This window comes from Ursus arctos, unplaced genomic scaffold, assembly GCF_023065955.2.
Source record: "Ursus arctos isolate Adak ecotype North America unplaced genomic scaffold, UrsArc2.0 scaffold_27, whole genome shotgun sequence".
NCBI lineage: Eukaryota > Metazoa > Chordata > Mammalia > Carnivora > Ursidae > Ursus > Ursus arctos.
In genome coordinates, this window is record NW_026622952.1 from 7,606,392 (window position 1) to 7,630,232 (window position 23,841).

Below are 23,841 nucleotides of genomic sequence, written 5' to 3' on the forward strand. Positions count from 1 at the left end.
AATCTTGAAATACTGATGCTTGCTCTCTCTATAGTCCTCACCTACAAGGAATTTGGCACTGAGTGATTACTTTCCACTTAAAACACAGGTCTTGGGCACCTGGGTGGCTCAGTTGGTTAAGTGTCTGCCTTTAGCTCAGGTCATGATCCCAGGGTCCTGGGATTGAGTCCCACATCGGGGAATCCTTGCTCAGGGGGGGAGTCTGCTTCTCCCTCAACCGCCCCCCCTCATGCCTGCGCTCTCTCGCAAAAATAAATTTAAAAATTTTTTTTAATTCTTAAAAAATAAAGTTTGTGAAATAAAATAAAACACAGGTCTTGATGCTGATACTTCAGTCAGTTATGCCATCCTGCCGTATCTCCACAAGGGTTTGGAAGCCCTCTGTTTCTTGTCCCTGCTATGTAGAAACACTAAAGAGTTATATCTGGGGGTCGGTAAACCTCTCAGTAAGTGACAGAAAATATACACCGATCATGGTATTTTTAAAACTCTTATATACTTCTTAATTTTAGAAATTGTGTAATACAAACTGATTTTGTAACTGAGTTTTTTCCTCCTCCCTTCACACGCAAACCATTGTTCGGATTTGATGGATAAGGTCAGGTAACTAGAAGTATAGCCCGTCAGAAATGTTAATGCCTTGAATTCCCTTCCGAGAGCTATCTGAATAGCTCACGTATAGACCGTGGTATACGTGCACTCTGCAGAGGGTCGTGCAGCCATTAGAAATGGCAGGTACGAAGACCGGAGGGCAGTAATGTGTACAACACTATAAATAAAATGGCATGTCTGCTCCGGTTACAGCTGAGTAAGGATTATAGCTGATACTTACCGAATGCTTCCTAAGTGCCAGGCACTGTTCTGAGCGCTTGACATATATCGGGTCGTTTTATCTTCATAACATCCTGATGAGGTAGGTGCTTTTAGCTCTGTTTCAGAGGAGGCTGAGCCACAGAGAGGTTAAGTAACTTGCCTAAAATCTCTCAGCTAGTGATTGTTAAAATGTACCGGAAAAAGACTTTAAGAAGATACATGAAAAGGTAATAATGGTCAGATTAGCATGCAAGTGAGTTCATTTAAAAAAAGTAAAAAAAAAGTTTTTCTTTTCTCTTTTCTTTTTTTCTTCCTTCTTTCCTCCCTTCCTTCCCTTTCTTCCTTTTTCTCTCCTCTCTTCTCCTCTTTTCTCCTCTCCTCTCCTCTCTCCTCTCCTCTCTTCTTTCTCTTTACATGGGACTGGATCTCCCAACCCTGAGATCAAAACCTGAGCTGAGATCAAGAGTCAGATACTTAATCAACTGAGCCACCCAGGTGCCCTAACAAAAAATTTCTGTAACCTGTTGTGCTGACTTTCTAAGAGAATTTCCGTAGAGCAAATAATATGGAAAGGACCCAAAGCATTTTCAACCCGATTTTTCTGTTCTCTCTCCTGTAGCATGGCACTTACCAGCTTTTAGGGTTGAGTTTGGTGTCTACAGATAGCTTTTCAGTGCTGCCAGGATGGCTGTCTTAGGGATTGGGGTTAAAAACAAAACAAAACAAAACAAAAAAAAACGAGCCATTTACTTCTCTCATGATTGACTACAAATTCTTCCAAATTGTTGACAGTGGGCAGAGAGGGCCACCTAAGGAGGCAAGTTCGGCCGATCCATCATTCTGTGTTCCGAGTTAGGTAACGATGACCAGCTACCAAGGGCAATGACAAAACTTGTTAAACTACTTCGCCTCTGCAGGGTACACACCACAACTGTTTTATAGGTCGTAAACGTTTCTGTCCCTGTTTGCTATACACTGCTTCTAGGCTACCAAGTGAAGAGTCCAGACATTTCACCCATATGGACTCACCCCTCTTCAGAACCCCTTTTAGACATTCTCAACTGCTAACCCCATGTGATTTTCAGCCTTATTTTTATTTCCTGGCGAAGCCAACTAAGGAATCGCTTTGAAAGAAAAATCCTTCGTCTGAGAAAGATTGGGAGTGTCCTCTCTGTCAAATACCATAGCAGGTGCTGTTCTGTTCTTCCTGCTTCTTCCCTCACCTGAGGCCATAATCCCCTGGGTCACAATGCTTGGTTGCCACGGAGGTGACTCGCGCTACAAGGCAGGTAGAGATTTCGTAGGGGGAGGGAAATAGGCAGTCCACCACTGACCCTGGGGTCCAACAAGACCCCCAGACAAGGACCCCTTGAAATTAACACACATGAAGATGTTGAAGTCACTTGTAGAGCTAGTGGTCTTTCTTCCCCTCCCTTTCCTGGGAGCCTCCCGTGTCTCATACAAGTATACAGTATTCGTTTTGCTGGAGCCCCTGAGTAGGTGGTTCGCATAGCCCCTTGGGATTTAATTTTGCTGAGGACCTTATTTGTGTGTGAGAGTCCTTACTTGGGATGAAACTGTATCCTTTAGCAGGCATTTCTTCCCGTGTCTAATTATTTTCTCATGCTTCAAAGTCAGAAAGAAAAGGCAGCAATGGTCCTAATGTGACACTCGGTGATGTTTGGTGAGCTTGGTCTCTTTCTCCCACCGGAGGGTACGCTTTTAAGGGCAGAATCTGGCCCTTTCATTTTGTATTTCCAGTGCGTGCTATGTAAAAATGTTTGAACTGAATCTTTGAAGCCAGCATTTCCCTGTACGTGTTTGCCCTCTGGAATGTTTTAAAGGAAAAACATGTTTGTTTCAGCTTCAGAAAGATTATTTTTGAGACATACCGGCCAGTCCTTTACAAGTATAATCCCAAAAGTCTGCATTGCTGTGAGACTTTTCATTTCCCAAGAGCAGGAACCACACGGCCCTCAACCTGTCACATTCCGAGGGAAGACCCCCTGTGATCAATTTTCCATGTGTTTGAGCTGCATAGTGAGAAATGGTGCGCTGGGAGGCAGACTGGCCCTGAGAATTGGGCATGGTTGGATAATTTAAGCTCTTCTCAAAATGACTGTTTAAAAAAAAAGCCCAGGAGATTTGACAATGCAGATCCAGGCAATAAAAGACATAAATGATTTTTTCTGTATTTTTAGCTATTGCCTTGTCTTGTGTTTGACCAAACAAAACCCCAAACCCAAAAAAACTCTAAAACAGCAGGGCAGGGGCGCCTGGGTGGCACAGCGGTTAAGCGTCTGCCTTTGGCTCAGGGCGTGATCCTGGCATTATGGGATCGAGCCCCACATCAGGCTCCTCCGCTATGAGCCTGCTTCTTCCTCTCCCACTCCCCCTGCTTGTGTTCCCTCTCTCGCTGGCTGTCTCTATCTCTGTCAAATAAATAAAATCTTTAAAAAAAAATAAAAATAAAAAATAAAACAGCAGGGCAGCCTATTTGGGTAACAGGCATTTTTGCCTATATATGCCCAGGACCATTACTTGAGTGAGGGGCGTAGAGGGGTAGGAAGATTGAAGTTTTCATTTTGTACCGTTTTGTATGATTTGCATTTTTACCTTATGCCTGTTATTACTTTAAAATATAGTTTATATAAGTCCTCTGTCACTTTCTACGTATTCAGAGATCCTTTTGATTTTTGAAGAACTGGGTTTTTAATCATAAGTTGAAATAATTATTTGATTAGAGAAGGGATTGTTTGATTTTCTTGATCGGTTGCAGGATTTTTCCAGAATATGGGCTTAAAAACAAACTCACTACCTTGGGATGATGGCTTTCTTTCTGTGCTCTGCCCTTTGGACTAGGAAAATGAACCTAGCCCTGATTTCTGAGATAATTGAAGCTTTCTGGGCCTACATGAAAGGTAATGCAGGAACACACCCGTTCTGCCAACAGAGGCTGTGTGGCTATGCTGGGACTTCATGATTGATGAACTACTTCCTCGAGGGGATGGAATTAAGTGAGGGGGGGAAAAATGCACACAACCAAGTGAATAGAAACACTTGAAATCGAATTGATGCTTGAATGTTGAAACCCACAAACATGTCTGGTTTGGGATTTCTTAGCGTGAGACATTCACAAATCCAGGCTTTCATTTATTGCTGAATTATGCATATGCCAAAAGGACCCTTGCTCAAACCGTTTGAATGTTTAATGACGCGTGTAATACTGTCAGAAGAAGCAATTCCTGTCTTCTTTTCCAGCTTTGATAAATCCAGCATGGATTTTTAAAAATTCTGAACGTTTGCATGGGACACTTCCCTGTGAGTTGGTCTGCTTTTCACATCCTTAAATAGCCCTGTGCCCGTTCTTGGCTACCTGGTGTTCGGTTTTAGGTTTGCCTGTGAAAAATACATGATAGGAACAGTTGACGAAGCGTCTATTCACACCTCCTAGTGGTTTTGGGGGTTCCCCAAACAAATCCCACTTTGGTGCTGGGGGACTGAACCTATGTATCAGGTAATAATAGGCCCCCCAGGGAGGATTCTAGAGTTGGTTGTAGCATCACTCAAAGCAAACAGGATACTTTTGGAGAGGCGGGCATGTCCCAGGAACTGTTGACAGCCTGCTTTGAAGTTCGTCTCTGCATCCCCCACGAGGCTAAGGGACTGAGATTCGGGGAAGAGCTTGGGGAGGCGGCCTGACCCACTGGCCTCCCCAGGGTGAAGAGGTGAAACTCCTTGCGGCTGGTGTGGTCATCTGAGCTCCGCAGGCAGCTTTCAGCAGCTTCCCCTTTCCAGGTGCGTGCAGTGGGTATTTACAAAAGCTAACCACCCTTCATCACCCGGGCTACCCTTGAGCCACGTTACTGGAGAGAAAACTACAAATAGTCCTCTGGACATCTAAGTGACAAATATGCCAACACTTCCGGGCTCCGTCTTGGAAAATAAATTGGAAAGACACCAGACTGGCAGGGGTGAGGTGGTGTATAAACACCTTGCATCTCCCCCCCCCCCCACCTCCAGCTGCGGCCTGTGGTTTTAAAAACCATAAAAGGTTTCCCTCTAAAGGTCCAGAATCATAGCTCTCAGCATTTTCTCCGATACTGGCTTTATTTTTTTAAATCCAGTCTGAGTTCTTCTCGATGGCTTTGCAAACTGGACTTTATCTGTAATCTTACGATTTATGATGGGTGGCCAGCTATGGCGGGTTTTCCCCCTTTCTTCCGAGAACACTTTTTTTTTTTCTTACGATAGGACTTTTAAATGCAAAGCTTAAGCTGGCCTCAGAAAGAATTTAAATTTGAGCCCTCCTCTGGAGTGTTGCAGAGGGGAGGTGAATTAGGAGAGAATGCAAAGCAGGAATTTTGGTGTAAGAGAAAGAATAGGAACTTTGGAGAAATGCAGAACTGACTCAGAATCTGCCCGTGCCCTTTACCAGTTGCAAAACCTTGGACGAATCACCTCACTTGTGAGCCTCAGTGTCTTTGTAAAATGGGTGTAATGTCCACTCCGTGTCATTCTTGCGAGACTTAGATGAGGACGCCCCTAAGTGTGCACAGTGCCAGGTATGCTATCGGTGCTCTTTAAGTGTTAGGCGTCTGCTTCCCTCTGCCCCTTTGCTTTCAGTGCACAGTAAGCTGCTGTAGTGGGGCAGCCCTCTGCCCTGTGAGCAAGACCGGCTGAGGGTGAAAGAGGAAGCTGTGCTCATTTGAGCAAACCTATCATTTCCTCACCGTCCACGGCCCTCGGCTCTTAAGTAGGTCAGTACACAGAACATCCCACTGTGGTTTCTCAGCCTGTGACGGTAACCCTGGGGATGGCCGTCCGTGGACCAGGTATGCAGACTTTTCTGCTCTGGAGTGGTCGTGCCACTAATCGGGCTCACATTCTTGCAGTTCACCAGATGGAAAACGCCCACGGGAGAGTTCCTTTTTCTGACGTTTGTCCTTCAGGAGAGTTGGACGCATAGAATATTTGTCGTATCTTGAAGTAGTTTGCAAGTGACCAGTTGAAATACTTGAATAATGTTTGGAATATCCCTTTTTCAGATTATTAAGCTAGGAAAGAATGCCTTCCTTCAATTTCCAATTTTATTTTTTAGGGTGGTAAAATACACATCACAAAATTTACCATTTTCACCATTTTTTTAGTGTATAGCTCTGTGGCATTAAGTACATTCACATTTGTGCCACTGTCACCACCATCCCTGTCCAGAACGTTTTTATCTCCCCAACTGAAACTGTACCCATTAAATTGACTAATTCTTCATTCACTGCTGCCCCCGGCCCCTGGCAACGGCCGCTCCACTCTATGAATTAGATTGCGTTAGGTACCTCATAGAAGTGGAATTGTACAATGACATTTTTTAAAAAGATTTTATTTATTTATCTGACAGAGAAAGTGCACAAGCAGGGGGAGCGGCAGGCAGAGGGAGGGGCAGACTCCCTGCTGAGACAGGCGTCTGCCTGATGCTGGACCACGACCTGAGGACCTGAGCAGAAGGCAGACTTTTAACTGACTGAGCCACCCAGATGTCCCACAATGTTTGTCATTTTGTAACTGGCGTATTTCATTCTCTTTGGAAAAAAAAAATACATATGTATATTTATTCTGTCTTATATTTTCTATTATTCCCTGGCAGGGACTGTTCTACAAACTCTTGCCTTTTTTTCTGAGATGTATGTGTAAATTTGCATTCTGCCTTCTTAACTGTTTGTGTATGATCTATTTTTACCTTATTGACAGAAAATAGCAGTCACAGGAAATGATTGGATGGAATATTTGTTTGATTTATTTTATTGTTAGAAATAGCTATTGAGAACCGGGGATGTACTGTATGGTGACTAACATAATATAATAAAAAAAATAAATAAAAATAAAATTAAAATTAAAAAAAAAAAGAAATAGCTATTGAGGGGCGCCTGGGTGGTGCAGTCGTTAAGCATCTGCCTTCGGCTCAGGGCATGATCCTGGCGTTCTGGGATCGAACCCCACATCAGGCTTCTCCGCTAGGAGCCTGCTTCTTGGAGCCTGCTTCTTTCTCTCCCACTCCCCCTGCTGTGTTCCCTCTCTCGCTGGCTGTCTCTCTGTCAAATAAATAAATAAAATCTTAAAAAAAAAAAAAAAGAAATAGCTATTGAATCAAGATTTTAAGTGACTATACATTAAGTACAGAATCAGATCCTATCTTTGCCTAGTGGGTGTCTTCTCAAACACGAAACTGTAAATTCTGCCCTCATCCCCCTACCCCACCCTCTACTCCAAAGAAGAAAGCCCAGGAATGTGTTTACAGGAGAGGTTGGTGGTAGCAGAGAAGAGAGGCTGGTTAATGGGGATGGTGAACGTTGTTTTAGGCTCTTTGATTCAAAGGTAACCTCTCAGCCTTTCTCCTTGTAGGTGGTATACCTTGAAATCCAAACCAGGAAAGAAGGATAAAGAGCGAGGAGAAATTGAGGTTGACATCCAGTTTATGAGAAACAACATGACTGCTAGCATGTTTGACCTCTCCATGAAAGACAAGTCCCGGAATCCATTTGGGAAACTGAAGGACAAGATCAAGGGGAAGAACAAGGATAGCACGTCGGATACCGCTTCAGCCATCATTCCCAGCGTGACACCCTCTGCTGACAGTGATGAGGAGTCTCCTTCCAAAGACAAGAAAAAGAAATCCAAGATCAAGACCTTGTTTTCCAAGTCGAACTTGCAGAGGACGCCGCTTTCCCAGTCCATGTCCGTCCTGCCTGCTTCAAAGTCAGACCGAGTGCTGCTTAGTCCCGGGGACTTTCAGTCCCGGTGGGAGGACGACGACAATGAGAATGAGTCCTCCTCTGCGTCAGATGGTAAGTTGTCTCGTCCTCCTTCCTTGGGCTCGCTCTCTCAGCCTACTTTGGTTTAAGAGAGAAGAAGCAAGTCTTAAAGAGAAAGATTTTAATTCAGTTCCTTGGTCACCGAAATGGTGATGGTGGTGATGATTGTGACGATGGCTGTGATGGTGGTTAGAAATCTGGGTTAGAAAGGCTTCTCTATTTCTAAGTCCTCTGGTTTCTAAGACTGTATAAATTCCCTTTCTAAAATGTCTGGCTCAGGGCACCTGGGTGGCTCCGTTAAGCATCTGCCTTCGACTCAGGTCATGATCCCGGGGTCCTGGGATTGAGCCCAACGCTGGGCTCCCTGCTCAGCAGGGAGCCTGCTTCTCCCTCTCCCTCTGCCACTCTCCCTGCTTGTGCTCTCTCTCAAATAAATAAATAAAATCTTTAAAAAAAATAAAGAATAAAAAAAATAAAATGTCTGGCTCTGTAACTGATGTACATTAGAAAAGCTTTTGGAGTTAACAGAATGAATGTATCCAGGCTTTTTTTTTTTTTTTAATTAAGGGTAAAATCATAGAACCTTAGAGTAATTCCGACATTTTATGAACTCATCAGGTATTTATTGAGATTCTATTAATGCGTTTAACCCTCATGGGAATCATCCTTAATGAAAGTGGAGGAACTTCGTTCCTTTAACTGTGAATTACCTGTGCATTTGAACTTCAACTTCAATGACCACATCCTTACTGTTGGCCAGATTCTGCCTTTCTCATTGGTTTACTGCAGGGCTTCTCAACCTCGGCACTGTGGGCAGCTGGGGCCAGGTAATCCCTGTTGTGGGGGCTGCCCCGTGCCTCGTAGGGTCGTTAGCAACATCCCTGGCCTCCGCCTCTTAGATGCCAGTAACGCACCCCCACGCCTGTAACCAAAGATGCATTTAGACACGAATGAGGGTCACCCCCTTCCAGTTGTGAACCGGCCATTTAATTTCTTGTTTCCTTTTGATCTTTTTCTTCCCACAGTCATGTCTCACAAGAGAACAGAGAGTGCAGATCTTAAGCAACTGAACCAGATCAATTTCAACCTTCCCAAGAAGGAAGGACTCTTTCTTGGCGGACTTCGGTCTAAGAACGACGTCCTTTCTCGCTCTAATGTCTGTATCAACGGGAACCACGTTTACATGGAGCAGCCGGAAGCCAAGAGCGAGACCAAGGACAGCACCCCCTCCTCTTCCCCGTCCCCCCAGGGCTTCAGGAAGAAGCATTTGTTCTCCTCCACTGAGAACCTGGCTCCTCGGTCTTGGAAGGGGCCTGGGGATGGAGGGGTGGTGTCTTCCGACAGGCGGTTCTCTGAGTCTTCCCCAAAGGACTGTCCGAAGTCCATGTCGCTGCCGTCCTACCGGCCGCAGGGCAGCGGGGATGTGCGGGAGAATGTGGCTCCGGTGAGCTTGGAGGCTGTAAAGGAAACCAAAGAGAGCAAGAAGCAGGAGAACAAGAAGTCCTCTTTGCTTTCTCTGGTGACGGGAAAGAAGGATGTGGCTAAGGGCGGTGAGGGCGGAAGCCCGCCTGTCTTCCCGGGGAAGGAGAGGGAAGGCGCGCCGAGGGAGGACCAGCCGGGGCCTGACGAAGACCTAGTGAAAAGATCTGAGAAGGACACACGGCCTGTCGTCTCGGGACGGGGGACATCCCTGAATCCCTTTGAGGAAGTGCAGATCACAGAACCGGAAGCTGACCCAGAGCCCAGGTCGGAGCCTACACCACCCGCCAGCTCCGCGAGGGCGCCACAGACCAAAGCTGTCAAGCCTCGGTGAGTCCTAGCCGCCCCCGTGCGGGCCTGCACCTCGCTGTTCGGTCATAGCAAGGCCTGCCGGCGGAGCACATCTTGCATGTGGTTGCAGGGTGGTACCTGGGTGTGGCAAGCATTTAACGGCCTGAGTTATTTTTACCAGCCCATCCTGCCTGCCTGGCTGCCTGGCCGGCCCACCCTGCACAGATTACAGTGATGTGTCTCAGCCCAGAGCCGCGGCCAGCAGGCCTGCTCTGTCCATCTCAGTACGATAAGCCGCCCCCAGCGGAGCGCCCTGGTTTGCAGCAGATTCCGACTATGGCGAGTTGGGCATGCCGGGTTTTGGTTGTGGTCTGGGCAGAACATGTGTTTATTTAAAGTTCCTGTCACAGATATCCCTTTGAGGCAGATGATCTCTTTCCCCTTGCAATTTGGCGTTGGTGTGCGGGCACGGGAGACCCCTGGTCCCCTCTCACGCGTGCCTGCGACAGTGCTCTGCGTGTTCAGTGTGCCTCTCATTGCAAGAGCCTGAGTGAGCGTGGGGGGCTTTCTTCTTTCAGCCTGACCCGCATGCACACTCACAGTGTTTCTGTGGTCTGGGGTGGGGAGACTTTTTTTGAGATTCTGCTTACTTTGATTTCACACACCGACACACACACACACACACACACACACACAGACAGACACACACACAGACACACACAGACACACACACACACACACACACACACACACACACGGACTGTCCCTCTTCAGCACTGGTGCCTGTTGCCGTGAGGTTCATCGTCTATTGCCTCGAACCTTGTAGATGCTCTTTGTTTTTGTTTATCACCAAAAGAAACCGTGGGCTGTTGCTTTACCCGGAGCTTTCTGTTTGTGTTGCAACAGCCCCTCGCGTGGCAGATGTGTTGGTGATCAAAGTGTCCCTTTTGTACGTGAAGTACTTGATGTTCCTTCTTTAACTTCCTACGATCCTGCCCCAAATATAAAAGCGTTCTCCCCTTTGGAACAACTTTATTTGTAAGTGTTTCTCGCCTCTCACGTTGCATCTGCAACTGACCTGCAGATTTTATTTTGTCCTTTTTGCAGACTGGACGTGTCTCCAGAGGCTCAACCCACAGCCAGGCTTCCTTCCTCCCCTGCCTCTCCTCTCTTTCTTTCTGCTCTTCTTTCCAGTTCTGGCCACACACCTGTCCCTGCTAAATCGGGGCATGGTGCAGAGACACCGTCCTCTGAGTCTCCCTCTGTCTTCTCTTTCTCGTCTCCCATAGCGGCTCCCATTTCCACATCCACGCCGGTTGAAAACTGGCCTTCCACAGACAAGGGCCAGGCCAGTCCTGAAGAACCATCTCTGCTCCTTAAAGCAGAATTGCCAAGGGAGAGTTTAACACAAGTTCCAAAGACTATTTCTGGTGCCTCAGGGTCACTTTCCAAAAAGCTGCCCGCTCCAGCGTGTGAAGGGATGGAAGATTCTCCAACGAGGAAGACCAGTGAGATCGGCCCAGAGAGCACCATCGGTAACGACTCAGAAAAGTCTCTCCTGCAGCAGCCTGAAACTGGGCACCGGGAAGAAGTTCTGGGGTATCCGCCCTCAGGACGAGACTACGTCCCCTCATCTCAAGAGACCCAAGAAGTAACATTCGCCCTTTCTCTCAGAAGTGGCCAGATGGAAAGCCCAGCAGGGAAGCCTCTGATGGGGGCAAACACAGCCTCGGGGAGTCTGTCTGCATCATTAGGGGAGAGCAGACTGCAGGAAGGCAGCACGACTTCTGCCACGAAGGAAGCCGGGCCCCCTCTTCAGATGGAAGAATCGTTTCCCACTCTTGGCTCCGTGACGCAGAGACACGAAGAGAATGTCGGCGAGAGTCAAAAGAAAATCAAGAAGCATGTGTCATTTTCTGAGCAGTTCTTCATGGAAGAGGAGCTGGAGAAGCCCGCCGGGTCGGTGGAAGAGGACAGAAGTCATCCCCAGGAGCTGACACGTGAAGGAGACATGTCAGACGGGGAGGCCGCCGGGTCTCTCCTCGCAGAGGACGCAGAGAGGGAGGCCGTATCCCCACGCGGGCCTGCAGAGTATGGTGCGCCGGCCCCCGTGGCAGACCCCCGTCCCCGCTCCTCCTGCCACGAGAGCGGCTCCGAAGGCCCTGTGAGTGAAGCAAGCTCGGGGATAAACGTTCCACTCTTGAGGATCGAGCCAGACGATACACTTACGGCTCAAAATCAGAGCAAAGCCAATGATCACGAAGGTTTGCTGTCCGATCCCCTGAGTGGCCTTCACTCTACCCCAGGTGTTAACTCTCCAGTCACGGCTGAGCTGGCCTTAACCCTTCCTTCCATTCCCGAAGTGGCATCGGATGACGAGAGAGTGGATCAGGTTGAAGAGGACGGAGAGACCGCCCAGGTGGCAGCCCTGGAAGGAGGACCTCCTTCCGTGAGTGTGTCACCTGCCTGTCCTGAGGTGGAAAAGGGGCCGAGGGGCGAGGCAGACGGGTGGGCAGCGCCCGCAGAGAGCCCGCACGACCTCAGGTCAGAAGCACCCAACACATCTGTTACAGCCTCTCCAGAGCCCGGTGCAGCTTTGGGAATTCATAACGCAGATCTTGGCAGGAGCTCACGCTTGGATAAACAGCCGCCAGGTCCTGGCGGCGGCGAGAAGGAAAAGCTGATGGGAAATGGGAGGCCAGGCCAGCCTCCTGATACGGCCCTGGATTCTCCTGTATCCAGCCCCTCCTTTTCTGCGACCTTTCCTGTTACACACTCTTTCCCCGGCCACCCACACGCTGACACTCACCACACCAGAACAGCAGAATCTCAAAAAAAAGCAACAGCAGAGGGCTCCGCTGGTAGAGTGGAAAATTCTGGCAAGAGGAAGCCGCTTCTTCAGGCCTGGGTCTCACCCTCAGAGACACATCCAGTCTCCGCTCAGCCGAGCGCGGGAACGGGGTCAGCCAAGCACAGGTGAGAGTCGGGGAAGATTGATCCGTGGGAGCGATGCCGTCCGCCCCTGCCCCCCAACCCTTTGCCTTTTGCCCGCAGAGGTGCCGGCTTTCTAACTGCACGGCTGTCCCGAAGGTCCATCCCGCGTATGTTGCTGGTAGGGCCTGTTTTCAAAGGGTCCCCCCCGTGGTGGGAGTACGTCCTCAAGACACTCCCGGGTTTGTAGGGGGAACACAGTGACGGTCTTCAGAGATAGCTTAGGAATCGCTCTGCACAGTCAGTTTTGGGGCCCTCCCGCTGCAGCGATGTCTTGTGACCCGTATCTTCCTAGAATCAGAAACCAAGCGACACGGAGTGATAGAGCATAGCGGCGTTGAAAGTTTGCTCCGAGCACTGCCCGATGTGAAGCGGGTTGTTCTGGACTCTTCTTTATTGTTGAGGAATGGGAGGCTCTGTAGGGACTCCCCCGGTGCGGGTCCTAGGCTGTAGTTGCCTCAAAAGTAAGAGGCTGACTAATGTTCTTCTGACGCCGATAATGAGACCAGGGCTCTTGTGGGAGCATCAGGACGCGGGGCTCTCAGGTGTGCTTGGTGGGCCTGCACGTGGCTGCCTCATGCCGACTGCCCTCGTTTCCACAGGAACGCTGGCACGTGTTGGACTGGAGGTGTGAACAGAACGTATCACCACTCTGCCCTCTTGTCTGTCTCGCCGGCTGCCATCCATGAGATGGACAGTTTCTCGGTTTCGTCATTACTGAAAGGTCTAAAGATCCTATCCCCTTCTCTTTAGACTTCAGCCCGTGAAGCCAATGAACACAACAGCCACCAAGACTGCTAACTCCAGCTTGGGCACTGCCACCATCATCAGTGAGAACTTGATCAATGAAACCACGATGAAGGTAAGTCTCCTCCAGGAAGCAGGCGTGCTGGTTAGGGATCTATAAAAAACCCGTTTCTAGAGTCACCATCGCATACACCTTCTTGGGCAGCAGGTAATGCCAGGAATGACTTGACCGTACCTACAGCTGGGTCTGCAGATAATCTTTGGAAGCCTCTACACTTCTCAGGGGATTACTACTGTTCTCCTGAGGGTGACTTAGTTATTGAATTGCTTGGGTCTCACCGGTGCTGCTTTTTAGTGAGAAGAAAATGTCACCCACCATCTGGTCCATTCCAGTTGGATATTTTCATTCCCCCGTGTATCCTTTCTTATCTTTTGGCAAGAATGTAAAATTCTTGTGGGTGTCGTCATTGCCTAGATGTACTTTTTTGAAACTTCAAACTTTTCATTTCAATCTTCAAACTTCATTTCAAACTTCAAAAAAGTTGCAAGAACAGCACAAAGGACTGCTATAAACCTTTCATCCCGATTCATCAGTTGTTGACATTTTATCACATTTGCTTTATCGTTTTCACCCTTTCTCTCTCCCCTTCCCTGTCCGTTCTCTCTTTGTAGATACAAACTTTTTTTTTTTTTGTCTGAACCATTGGAGGGTAAGTTGCCTACCTCATGCCCCATTGACCACTAAATACTTAAGCGTGTAATTCCTAAGAATGAGGACACTTAATCAAGGTCAAGGCATTAAAGTCAGTGTAACCCTCTTTTCCCATCTTTAGCCCCTGCTTGAGCTTCACCTGTTGTCTCACGAGCATGCTCCTTAGCTTTCCTGTTTTCTTTCCAGTCCAGGATCCAATCCAGGATCTCTCGCTGTTTTGTCGTCGTCTCTCCCTAGGCTCCTCGATCCTGGAATAGTTCCTCAGCCTTCTTGAAGTCTCTCAAGACCTTGACAGTCTCTAAGACTTTAGATCAGTTGTTTTGTAGAATTTTCCTCTGTTTGGATTTGTCTGCTATCTCCTCATGGCTCGGTTGAGGTCACGCATTCCTGGCAGGAATGAACCGTGCAAATCACGCGTCCTTCTCAGTGCATTGTAGAAGGGGGCACGTTATATCCGCTCGTCGTGGTAGTGGGAGTGTTAACTCTGATGACTGACTTTAGGTGGTGTCCAGTAGGTTCCCTAGGGTAAAGTGGCTATTTTCGGGGCACCTGGGTAGCGCAGTCGTTAAGCGTCTGCCTTCGGCTCAGGGCGTGATCCTGGCGTGATCCTGGCGTTCTGGGATCGAGCCCCACATCAGGCTCCTACGCTGGAAGCCTGCTTCTTCCTCTCCCACTCCCCCTGCTTGTGTTCCCTCTCTCACTGGCTGTCTCTGTCAAATAAATAAATAAAATCGTTGTTTAAAAAAAAAAAATAAAGTTGCTATTTTCCCCCTTTACAATCAGTACGAAATTCATGGGGAGTTAATTTCTGACTGTAAGTATCCTGTTTCTCACCGACCATTTGTTTGCAAGCTTTCTCATTCATTGGTGACTACGGCAGCGGCGAAATGGTGATTTTTCAGTTCCATCGCCCGCATGGAAACACTGTTCTATTGTCTTCTTCATTTAGTGGTAGGTCAGAAGCATTTTTTGCATGTTGCTACTTCATTATTCTTTGAAATGGTTATACCAGTATTTACTTAACTATTCCCTTGTTATCGGGTATTTGGGTTGTTTTCTGTTTTTCAATAGGAATAATGCTATAGTCAACAATATCTTGCATAGAACTGTTCCCCTTCTTAAGCTAAATTTCCAGGAAGAATAGTGCTTGATTAGAGGATCTCTTCTCTTTCAAAAGCTTGGGCTAACTTTAAAAAGAACTCCTGCCCACCAACCAAACCAAACCAACCTCCCAGATGATCTCTGCTGTGGAGCGCCTCCGTCCTGCCCTTTCTGCTTCTAAAATGAAGAGGATTTACAACTGCCTCGTTGCAAACCTCTGGTCTTTGACTCATTATCACCTGGGCTGGAGGAGAATGATTTACGGAGGGACTGGTGGGCAAGGATGTGTTGAGTTTCAAACATGTGGAGAGGAATTTCCTTACTGACTACTGGGGACTTCTGTCAGTAGAAAAAAGCTCAGCTTGGTGGGCCTCTGAGGGTGTGGAGAAGAGGCAGCACTTACCTTCCTGGAGTTAACGACATTTACCAGGAAACCAGGCGAAAGAACAGCATGAAAGGGACAGTAATGAAGACCAGGGTCACAGAGCAGCCTCCCATCCCCTCTTCCTTGTACTGTGGAATGCAGCCGGGCTCCAAAGAGAAACAAACACCTAGCCATCAGGAAGTGAGCAAGCCCCTTGGCTCCTATTTTATTTATTCTTCAAAGCTCGTTTAATCAGGGCCTTATCTCCTGGCCCTGACTGAGAGAATAACTTGCCTTAAAACAAAGGCAACTGCTGCTTATTTTGCTCATGATTTGTCTGCCCGGAGGCTGTCCCTCTGGCTGCCTGCAACAAAGCCCTTGGTCCTGGACCATACCTAGTAAATATTCGGAGCAAATATGGAAGGTTTCCTAGAGACTCCTAACAGATGCTTTGTACCAAGCCATAAATAATATTTATAAAAGTAACTACTCTTTGGAATGTTGCAAAGGACGAGAGAAGTTAGGGAAAGAAATTGCATTAGCTAAAGTTAGGAAAAGCTAGCTGAATCATTACCATAATGGGTTTTTGGGGTTTGGGTTTTGTTTTGTTTTGTTTGATTGCTATTTTTTGGCGCCCATCCCTTATAGATGATTTTTAACTTAAGAGCGTATTATTTACCCAGGTGGCTTTAACACTTCCCTTTAAAAATAATACAGCCAACTAGATCCAAAAATCATCTGTCCTGTTAATATGGAAAAAGTTAGACACAAATTTGAATTACGTCATTATTATTACAATTATGGTGGGAACATCCAATGTAAAAATCCTGGAAGGAAACATGGGACAATGGGCACTGTTTTTTCTTGAATTAATGGTTATTTTCTTTGTACCTGGCCCTGGCTGTTGCTCACTTTCTGTAATGCTGGATTCTTTTATAATTTTTTAAATCATCACATATCTAGGATTGCCTAATGATTTCCAAAGTCTTACATACTTTCCCCTTTGGATTATGAAATCCGAATTGAATAGCTGTTTCATGGTTTGTAAGGTATGAAGTGTACATGCCCTTTCAACCCTAGGCTTTTATTGTAAGGAAATATTTTAGAGATGTGATCAAAGATTTATGCTCATGCATTTTAATAAAAATGTTATATATAATTGTGAAAACTGAAAAAACCTAAATATCTAGCAATAGAGAGATAGGTAAAATATAATGACATTTTAAGCAACCATTAAAAATGATTTTTGCTAAAAAAAAAAAAAAAGTTGGGGGGGCGCCTGGGTGACTCAGTCCGTTAAGCATCTGCCTTCAGCTCCTGTCATGATCCCAGGGTCCTGGGATCGAGCCCCGCATCGGGCTCCCTGCTCAGCAGGGAGCCTGCTTCTTCCTCTCCTGCTCCCCATGCTTGTGTTCTCTCTCTCTGTCAAATAAATAAATAAAAACTTTAAAAAAATGAATTTTGCTAAAATTTAATGATGGGAAAATGCTCACAAAGTAATAATTTTAAAAACGCTTGAAAACCATATTCTGTATGATGCTTAAAGTTGTAAAACATACCATAAAGAAACCAAGGAAGAGATAAGAGAACCAAATGTTATGTGTTGGAGTTCCAGTTAATAATTTTTTCCTTCTTTTGTATTTGAGATTTTCCATTATGAGGAAATATTCCCTTTATAGTGAAAACAGAATTCTGTTATTTTGGGGATAAATTAATTTTTTAAAAGATTTTATTTATTTACTTGAGAGAGAGAGCACAGAGGTAGAGGGAGAAGCAGGCTCCCCACTGAGCAGAGAGCCCGACATGGGCCTCCATCCCAGGACTCTGAGATCATGACCTGAGCTGAAGGCAGACGCTTCACCAAATGAGCCACCCAGGCGCCCCTGGGGAAAATTAATTTTAATTCGTCTTCAAAGTCTAGTTGAGCTGTCACTCCCCATCTTTGCAGGTTGTCCTGATCTCCTGTGTAGCAGTGGGCTCTGGGTTGTCCAGCTCCCCCGAGTCCCTGAGCCCTGGTGTGTGAGGCACTGTAGGGACCTGTCTCTCCTCTCGGGGAGCACCTGCTGCTCCTGCCTCCAGGCGACGCCCCTTCATCTTTCTGTCTCACAAACTGTCTTGCACCGTATCTTATACGATCCACATTTTTCAATAAATAAAATCCTTGTATGACAGAGATATAATCTAAAAACCCTTGAGGACATCATTCTTGGCTATTGTTTCCAAAGAGTACTTTTTTTTCTTGATAGGATACATCAACAGACATGCAACTCCTTTTTAAAAAATTGTGGTAAAATAAACATAACATAAAACGTTTACCATCTTAAACGCTTAAAAATTAAAAAAAAATATTTTCAATTCAAACACAATTAACATGTACTGTAATGTTAGTTTCAGGTGTACAGTTTAGTGATTTCACAATTTGATACATTACTGTGCTCATCGTAAGTGTATTTTTCATTCTCCTCACCTGTTTCACCCCCTCCCCCAACCTCCCCTGTGGTAACCATCAGTTTGTTCGCTACAGTTAAGAGTCTGTTTCTTGGTTTGTCGCTTTTTTTTTCTTTGTCCATCTGTTTTGTTTCTTAAATTCCCCATATGAATGGAATCCTGTGGTATTTGTCTTTCTCAGACTGACTTATTTTGCTTAACATAATACTCTCTAGATCCATCCACGTTGTTGCAAATGGCGAGATGTCGTTCTTTTATGGCTGAGTAATATTCCAGTGTGTGTGTGTGTGTGTGTGTGTGTGTGTGTGTGTGTACGTACCACTTCTTTATCCATTCATCAGTCGAGGGACACTTGGACTGCTTCCATAGTTCAGCTCTTATAAATAATGCAACAGGCATAGGGGTGCATGTATCTTTTCGAATTAGTGTTTTTGTATTCTTTGGGTAAATACCTAGTAGCAGGATTACTGGATCAATTCTGTTTTTAATTTTTTAAGGAGCCTCCGTACTGTTTTCCACAGTGGCTGTACCAGCTTGCATTCCCAGCAGCCGTGCACGAGGGATCATAAGCATTTTTAAGTGTCCAGATCAGTCGTGTCACGTACACTCGCCTTGTACAACCAGTCTCCGGAATCCTTTTCTAGACACTCCACTTTTTTGGTGGAAGATGGTTTTAGAATTACTAATAGGGTGATTGAGGTCCAGAGGAATGTGTGCCTTCAACAAGTTAAAGAACAAAAGCAACAAAAGGATTAAGGGAGAAGTGGTTTTTCGAAAAAGTGGTCCAACATCTCGCCTGTTCCTGTGCAGTCTGTGTTGGGTGAAAACCCGCTCCGTGCATGGAGATGGCATGTGCTTCGAAGCCGGGACTGCGAGCCCTGTGCTTTCCTTCCGAGCCAGGACAAGACGGGTGGGCTTTCTCTCTGATTTCTGGCTAGTGTACGGGCAGCTCCTTCTGTCGTGCTGTCATCGAAAGAGGGAATGACGATTCTGCTCTTGACTTAGCTTCTCCAACTGGAGACTTGGTACCATGTCGCACCATTTCCTCGGTACCATTTCTTCACGGTGTGGGCCTGGTCACTTTGCAGCTGGACCCCAGTCATCCCAGATTATAAATGCTGCTGGAGTAACTCCGTAGGGCTCCTGCTCTTGGCACGAGTGGCGCCACCCGGCCCTGGCACTGGCCGCCATGATGTCTGAGCGTGAGGACCGCGTGGTGCGCTGTGGTGGCACTTAGCTCTGACTCTGCATATTTCTTGAGTAGCACATGACTGAAAGGGGGGTCTCTGAGTGCCAGTGGAATCCTTCTGAGGGTAGCCGAGGAAGTAGCAAGTGGTCCGGGATGACAGCTGCGTGGGGTGCTGATGGGCGAGCATCGTCTCCCGCACCTTCTGTCACAGGGATTTCTTCACGGGCCACCTTCGCTTGGGGCTCTCGGCTTCGTATCGATATTTCGTTGTGCCGGCTCGTAGTGTTCAGAGACCTCCAATCATTACATTTCCCGAAACCTCAGATCCAGAGTCTAATCGAGGGGTTTGTAGCCTATGAGCCAAGGATCAAGTATGGTTTTTACATTTTTAAAAAGTCATAAAACAGAATGAACACATGAAACAACAAAGAACAGACAACACAGGCCACGTGCGGCCTGCAAAGCCTAAAATATTTACTCTCTGGTCCTTAACCGACCACTTTGTCAATAAACCGGTTTTCCCCCTGAACTGAAAACACGTTCCCAGGAGACTCCGATTGCTAATAATATTTTCCTCTTTTATATTTCTTTTCGATGTTTGCCTTCTTTGCTGACTTTACCACTTTTTCTCCCCCTTCTCTCCCCTTCTAAAGAAATACAACCCCTCGGACCCCGCCTTTGCTTACGCACAGCTAACCCACGATGAGCTGATCCAGTTGGTCCTCAAACAGAAGGAGACGATAAGCAAGAAGGAGTTTCAGGTTCGCGAACTGGAGGACTACATTGACAATCTGCTCGTCAGGGTCATGGAAGAAACCCCCAACATCCTCCGCATTCCGGCTCAGGCCGGCAAAAAGGCAGGAAAGATGTGAATCGTCAGCCTAGGAGAGAGACGATTTTGTGAGTTTGTTTCCACCTGCTCCTGAGGCCAAGGACTCCGTGTGCCCGATAACCAGCTTACAGGCTCAAACTCACCAGCTGCCTCCCTTGCGTGTTATCTGGCAGGAGTCAGTTCCACCAACTGAAGCCAGGTTAATTATTACAGTGAATCTTTTACTGTACATTCCCAGGGTTTTATTTTTAAATGCCACTGTGCCTTTAACTATATTGTAAATATTTTATGCTCTGACCAGAGATGTGGTCATAAGATCTGCTCCCGGCCCAGAGGTTCAGATGGCGCAGGGCTACTCGTGTAGTTAACACTGGGATTTTCTTTCTTCGATATTGACATTTAAAACTACGTCCTCCCACCCCCACCCCACCCCATCAGTAAGGTGTGGGGTGAAATGAGAAGGACCGGGCACACACTTGCTTGGCTTTTGAGGAGGTCGGGATGGCGTTTGGCTGCAGGTGCTAAGTTTCGATACCGTGTAAACCTTCTGGGCTTCTTGGACTTGGTCTTGTTGATCTGACCGAAGCAGGGGGTTAAAGGGAGCCTCCGAGTGTGCCTTGTAGATTTTGAATCGGCTGCCTTTTCTGAACCCCGGCTGCCACTAGTCTTTAGCCTTACAGTGAGCTCCTGCCCGATCCGTGGGGCCTGTCTGTGGACACTGAGACGTACAAGAGGGAGTCTGGTCCCTTTGCACTCACTCAGTGGGGGTTGGTCAAAGTCTCCCGGCAGCCGGCTTCCTGCTGGCTCGAGTGGCCTCGTCAGTGCCTTGAGAAGGGATCGGGTGGCCCAAGCATTTACTACCTTGGTTCCATCAGGTATGGAGTGATCTCAGTAGGACTCCTGTGGCCTGCTCTCCTCAGTGCCTTGGCGTGGCTCCCCGATTTCCTCAGCAACACTTTCTAGCACTTCCCGCCTACCCTTGTTATAAAATTACGAACAGCAAGAAGAGAACACTTTGTTTTGGTTGGCTGTATTTTTAAATCTAGAAGAACACACCTTTTTTTTTTTTTTTTTTTTTTTTAAAGCTAAGACACTTCTGAACTAATAGCCCCGGGTTGGATTCCTCAGGTAGTTTCATTGTTGGGAACCTAATACTGGAATTAGAATGTTTCTGTGTTGCTCATTTTTTTTTCCTCCTGGTTGTGACAAAACCTTATCAAACCTTGACCTCTCTCCAGGGGGGAAGAAGATCCCAGGCCAGTGCGGTGGGCAGGGCTTGAGGCCACAACAGTTAGGAGATTGGGGTGTCTTCTCCGTACGTTCTTGTTCTATGGAGGGTAAGAGGCAGGACGGTTGGCAGCAGAACCCGTTTTCAGGACCACACGTTTGCTGCAATGTTAGTTATGTTGGAGCACTTTAATCTAAAGGGTGATACTGTAACTTGATTAATCAGCTTTTGATTATCTCTAGCTGTTTTATTTAATACTCTCATACAGTAGTGGGGACCGCTGTAAACTTTCCAGACGACTTGTATTTTTGCAGTGCTGTGAGAGTTATTTACATACCTATAAAGAGAACCATATATTCACCTCAACTCAGAGAACGTACATGTATATATTCGTTCCGCAATAGGTTTTTTACTTAAAAACGTATTCTGACTGTGATAACCCAAGGGCAGGGGGGGCAGGCGTGCTCTGAATGATTGCTCCTTAGACGAGCTGGTGCTTGGTCTGGAGATCCTGTCTGCGGCTAGGACCTCGGGTGCGTAACTCGGTCAGTGTTTGAGAGGGACGTCTGGGTGGAAGAGGGAATTCCTGTGCTCTGAAGTGCCACTTGGAGACTCTGGGGAATGAAGGACAATTCACTTCAAGGGTGTCTGGCTCCTACCACTGCTGGGAAAGAAAAATCCAATTTATAGCATTCCCGCAGCACGTCTCGAGGTAGCTAGCCTGGGGGGTGTGAGGTCATGACTATCCTTGAGGACTCTGCCTGGGGGGAGGCTTTATCCAGGAAAAGCTTCAGTCTGCCCTGAGCCATTAGCGGGGGTTGGTGAATCAGAGCCTTGGGGCGCCTCTGCCTGGCACGTGTCGGAGGGCGCGTACCCACCTACACGAGGAGAGTTGGGACTTGCCTCCCGCTGCTCTAACTGCGAACCTGACTGAAGGACGTTGGGAGGAAGCTGTGTTCTGGGGAAGCAGGAGCAGCTCTGTCCTGGCCTTGCCTGGCTGCCTCCAGAAGGAGCAGTCAGTACTTTCGGGAAGCATCAGATTAAAACACTGAACACCTTGCAGTGAACTTCGGTTGGAGGTCAGCCTCCTGAAAAAATGTCAGTCCTTTGCCTATTTCCTATCATCTCATTCCTTGGACTTTGACAGGTTTCCTGCCCTCCATTTTATCCCTGTGTGTTAACACATCAGAATGCAGGAACGAGAAAGTCTGCCCTTTGCCATGCGGAAGAGCTGTTGACCCTGAGTGAAGGTGTGTGCACTCGAATAGGGAGCGTGTGTGTGTGTGTGTGTGTGTGTGTGTGTGTGGTTTCCAGCTTTGCTAACAGCGGGAGCTCAAAAGGGCAGAGAGGCAGGAGGACCCAGACCCTCAGCCACATACCGAATTGAAGGCTGGAGGCAATTTACTGTTAAACTAGGGAGGATCTTCCCTCCCTGAGTCCCTTCTCCCACTCCATCTTTTTCTTTTCTTTTTGAGAACTACGAATGAATGACCTCTCAAGGCTGACAGGTTAACTGCCTTCGGTGGAGAACTTGGTCTCCTAGTAGTCCTACCGACCTCCACTCTGTGGTTTCTCAGTGTCTGTTATATGAGCTACTAACTTGACCTCTTCCACCCTCTGACTGAAAGGTCGCCCGGCATTTTTGGATCATAAAAGGATTGCCTGTTGTGTTAGTTTGGGAGTTTTTAATTTCTTTGGTTTTGTTTTTAAGAAGTAACCTGAAATTTCTACAACACTAAATAAAATGGTACTACTTTCCAAAGATTTGTGTCTGTACTTTCATGTGGGTGCAATAAAAATGTCTTCTGTCGCCTGGAAAACCTTTCCTGGGAAGTGACCAGGAGTCACCTCATGAGCGCCTCTCACCTGGATTCCTGTGGCTGCCACCTTGCCTGGTGCCCAGAGGTCCCAATGTCCTTTCTCCTGCAGAGGATGGGGCATCTCTGATCCCTGTGACATGTCCCTCATCTTGCCCTGCAGGGACCATGGCATTTACCAGAAGAACATCAGTTGAATTTTCTGCCCCCACTGCGAAGAGCTGCCACCTTTTCCTTGGCACCGGGCACTTTTGGCTGAGCATATGAACAAGGTCCCTTCCTTGATCCCTCCACTCCCCCACCCCCACCCCCGATTTCCTAGAGAGTAAAAGTTTCACTGTGGGGACACGATTTAAATTCAGGTTGGCTTCAGACTGCCCCAGATCTGGGAGCCAAATCCCTGGTTCAGTCAACTTTGTTTATTCATTTCTGAGTATTTAAATATTCTGAGTATATATATATATATACACACCCTGAGAGGGTATTAGGGAAGCACTGAGAATCTTCTCCTGAGCTCAGCTCTCCCGGAACTCTGAGCCTTTCCTGATGAGGTGAGAGGTCTGTCTGCCTCCGAACCATAGTCCGTGCTCCAAGGGCCCCAAACTCTTGAAAGGGAGGAAACATTTTTTCTTGCTCGGTGACAAAAGTCACACTGTAGAGGGACAGAGGCAGGCAGAGCCTGTGAAGCCCCCCGGGTGGGATAGGGGAGCTCCCCTCAGGCCTCCCTGGTAACCCCAACTGGTGGTCAACGGGGGGCCAGCATGTAAAGTGATGTGAGAGCAGCCCTCCAGATTCAGCTTAAGGAAAAGAAAAAAAAGCCCTCCCCTGGGAAATCGCCCACTCCTGTCTGGTCCCTTCAGGTTCCTGTCTTGGCTTCTCAGTCAGTGTAAAGGCCTCTCCTCGTCTGCCTCTGAAGGAGTGTGTCATCTCCTGTCCCCCTCCACTCCGTTGTCCACTCCCTTGGTCTGTAGATATTTCAAAGTAACGTCATACGTGCTTATTCTCAGGAAAAAGATTCTAAAT

The 23,841-nt window shown here is 47.2% G+C and overlaps 1 protein-coding gene across 2 annotated transcripts in view; it reads left to right on the forward strand.

Moving 5' to 3' along the window:
* The window catches only part of RAB11FIP1 (RAB11 family interacting protein 1), a 30,864-nt gene extending 8,101 nt beyond the window's left edge, over positions 1-22,763 (forward strand). Inside the window, exons 2-6 of one of the 2 annotated variants that reach the window (XM_026508348.4) lie at positions 7,210-7,652; positions 8,645-9,428; positions 10,497-12,365; positions 13,134-13,242; positions 19,595-22,763. In XM_026508348.4, the coding sequence (XP_026364133.2) occupies positions 7,210-7,652; positions 8,645-9,428; positions 10,497-12,365; positions 13,134-13,242; positions 19,595-19,813 (3,424 nt within the window). In that variant the 3' untranslated portion in view covers positions 19,814-22,763. The remainder of the gene's footprint in view (positions 1-7,209; positions 7,653-8,644; positions 9,429-10,496; positions 12,366-13,133; positions 13,243-19,594) is intronic. The other variant, XM_026508349.4, reaches the window with a different exon arrangement.
* The last annotated feature ends 1,078 nt before the right edge of the window (positions 22,764-23,841 follow it).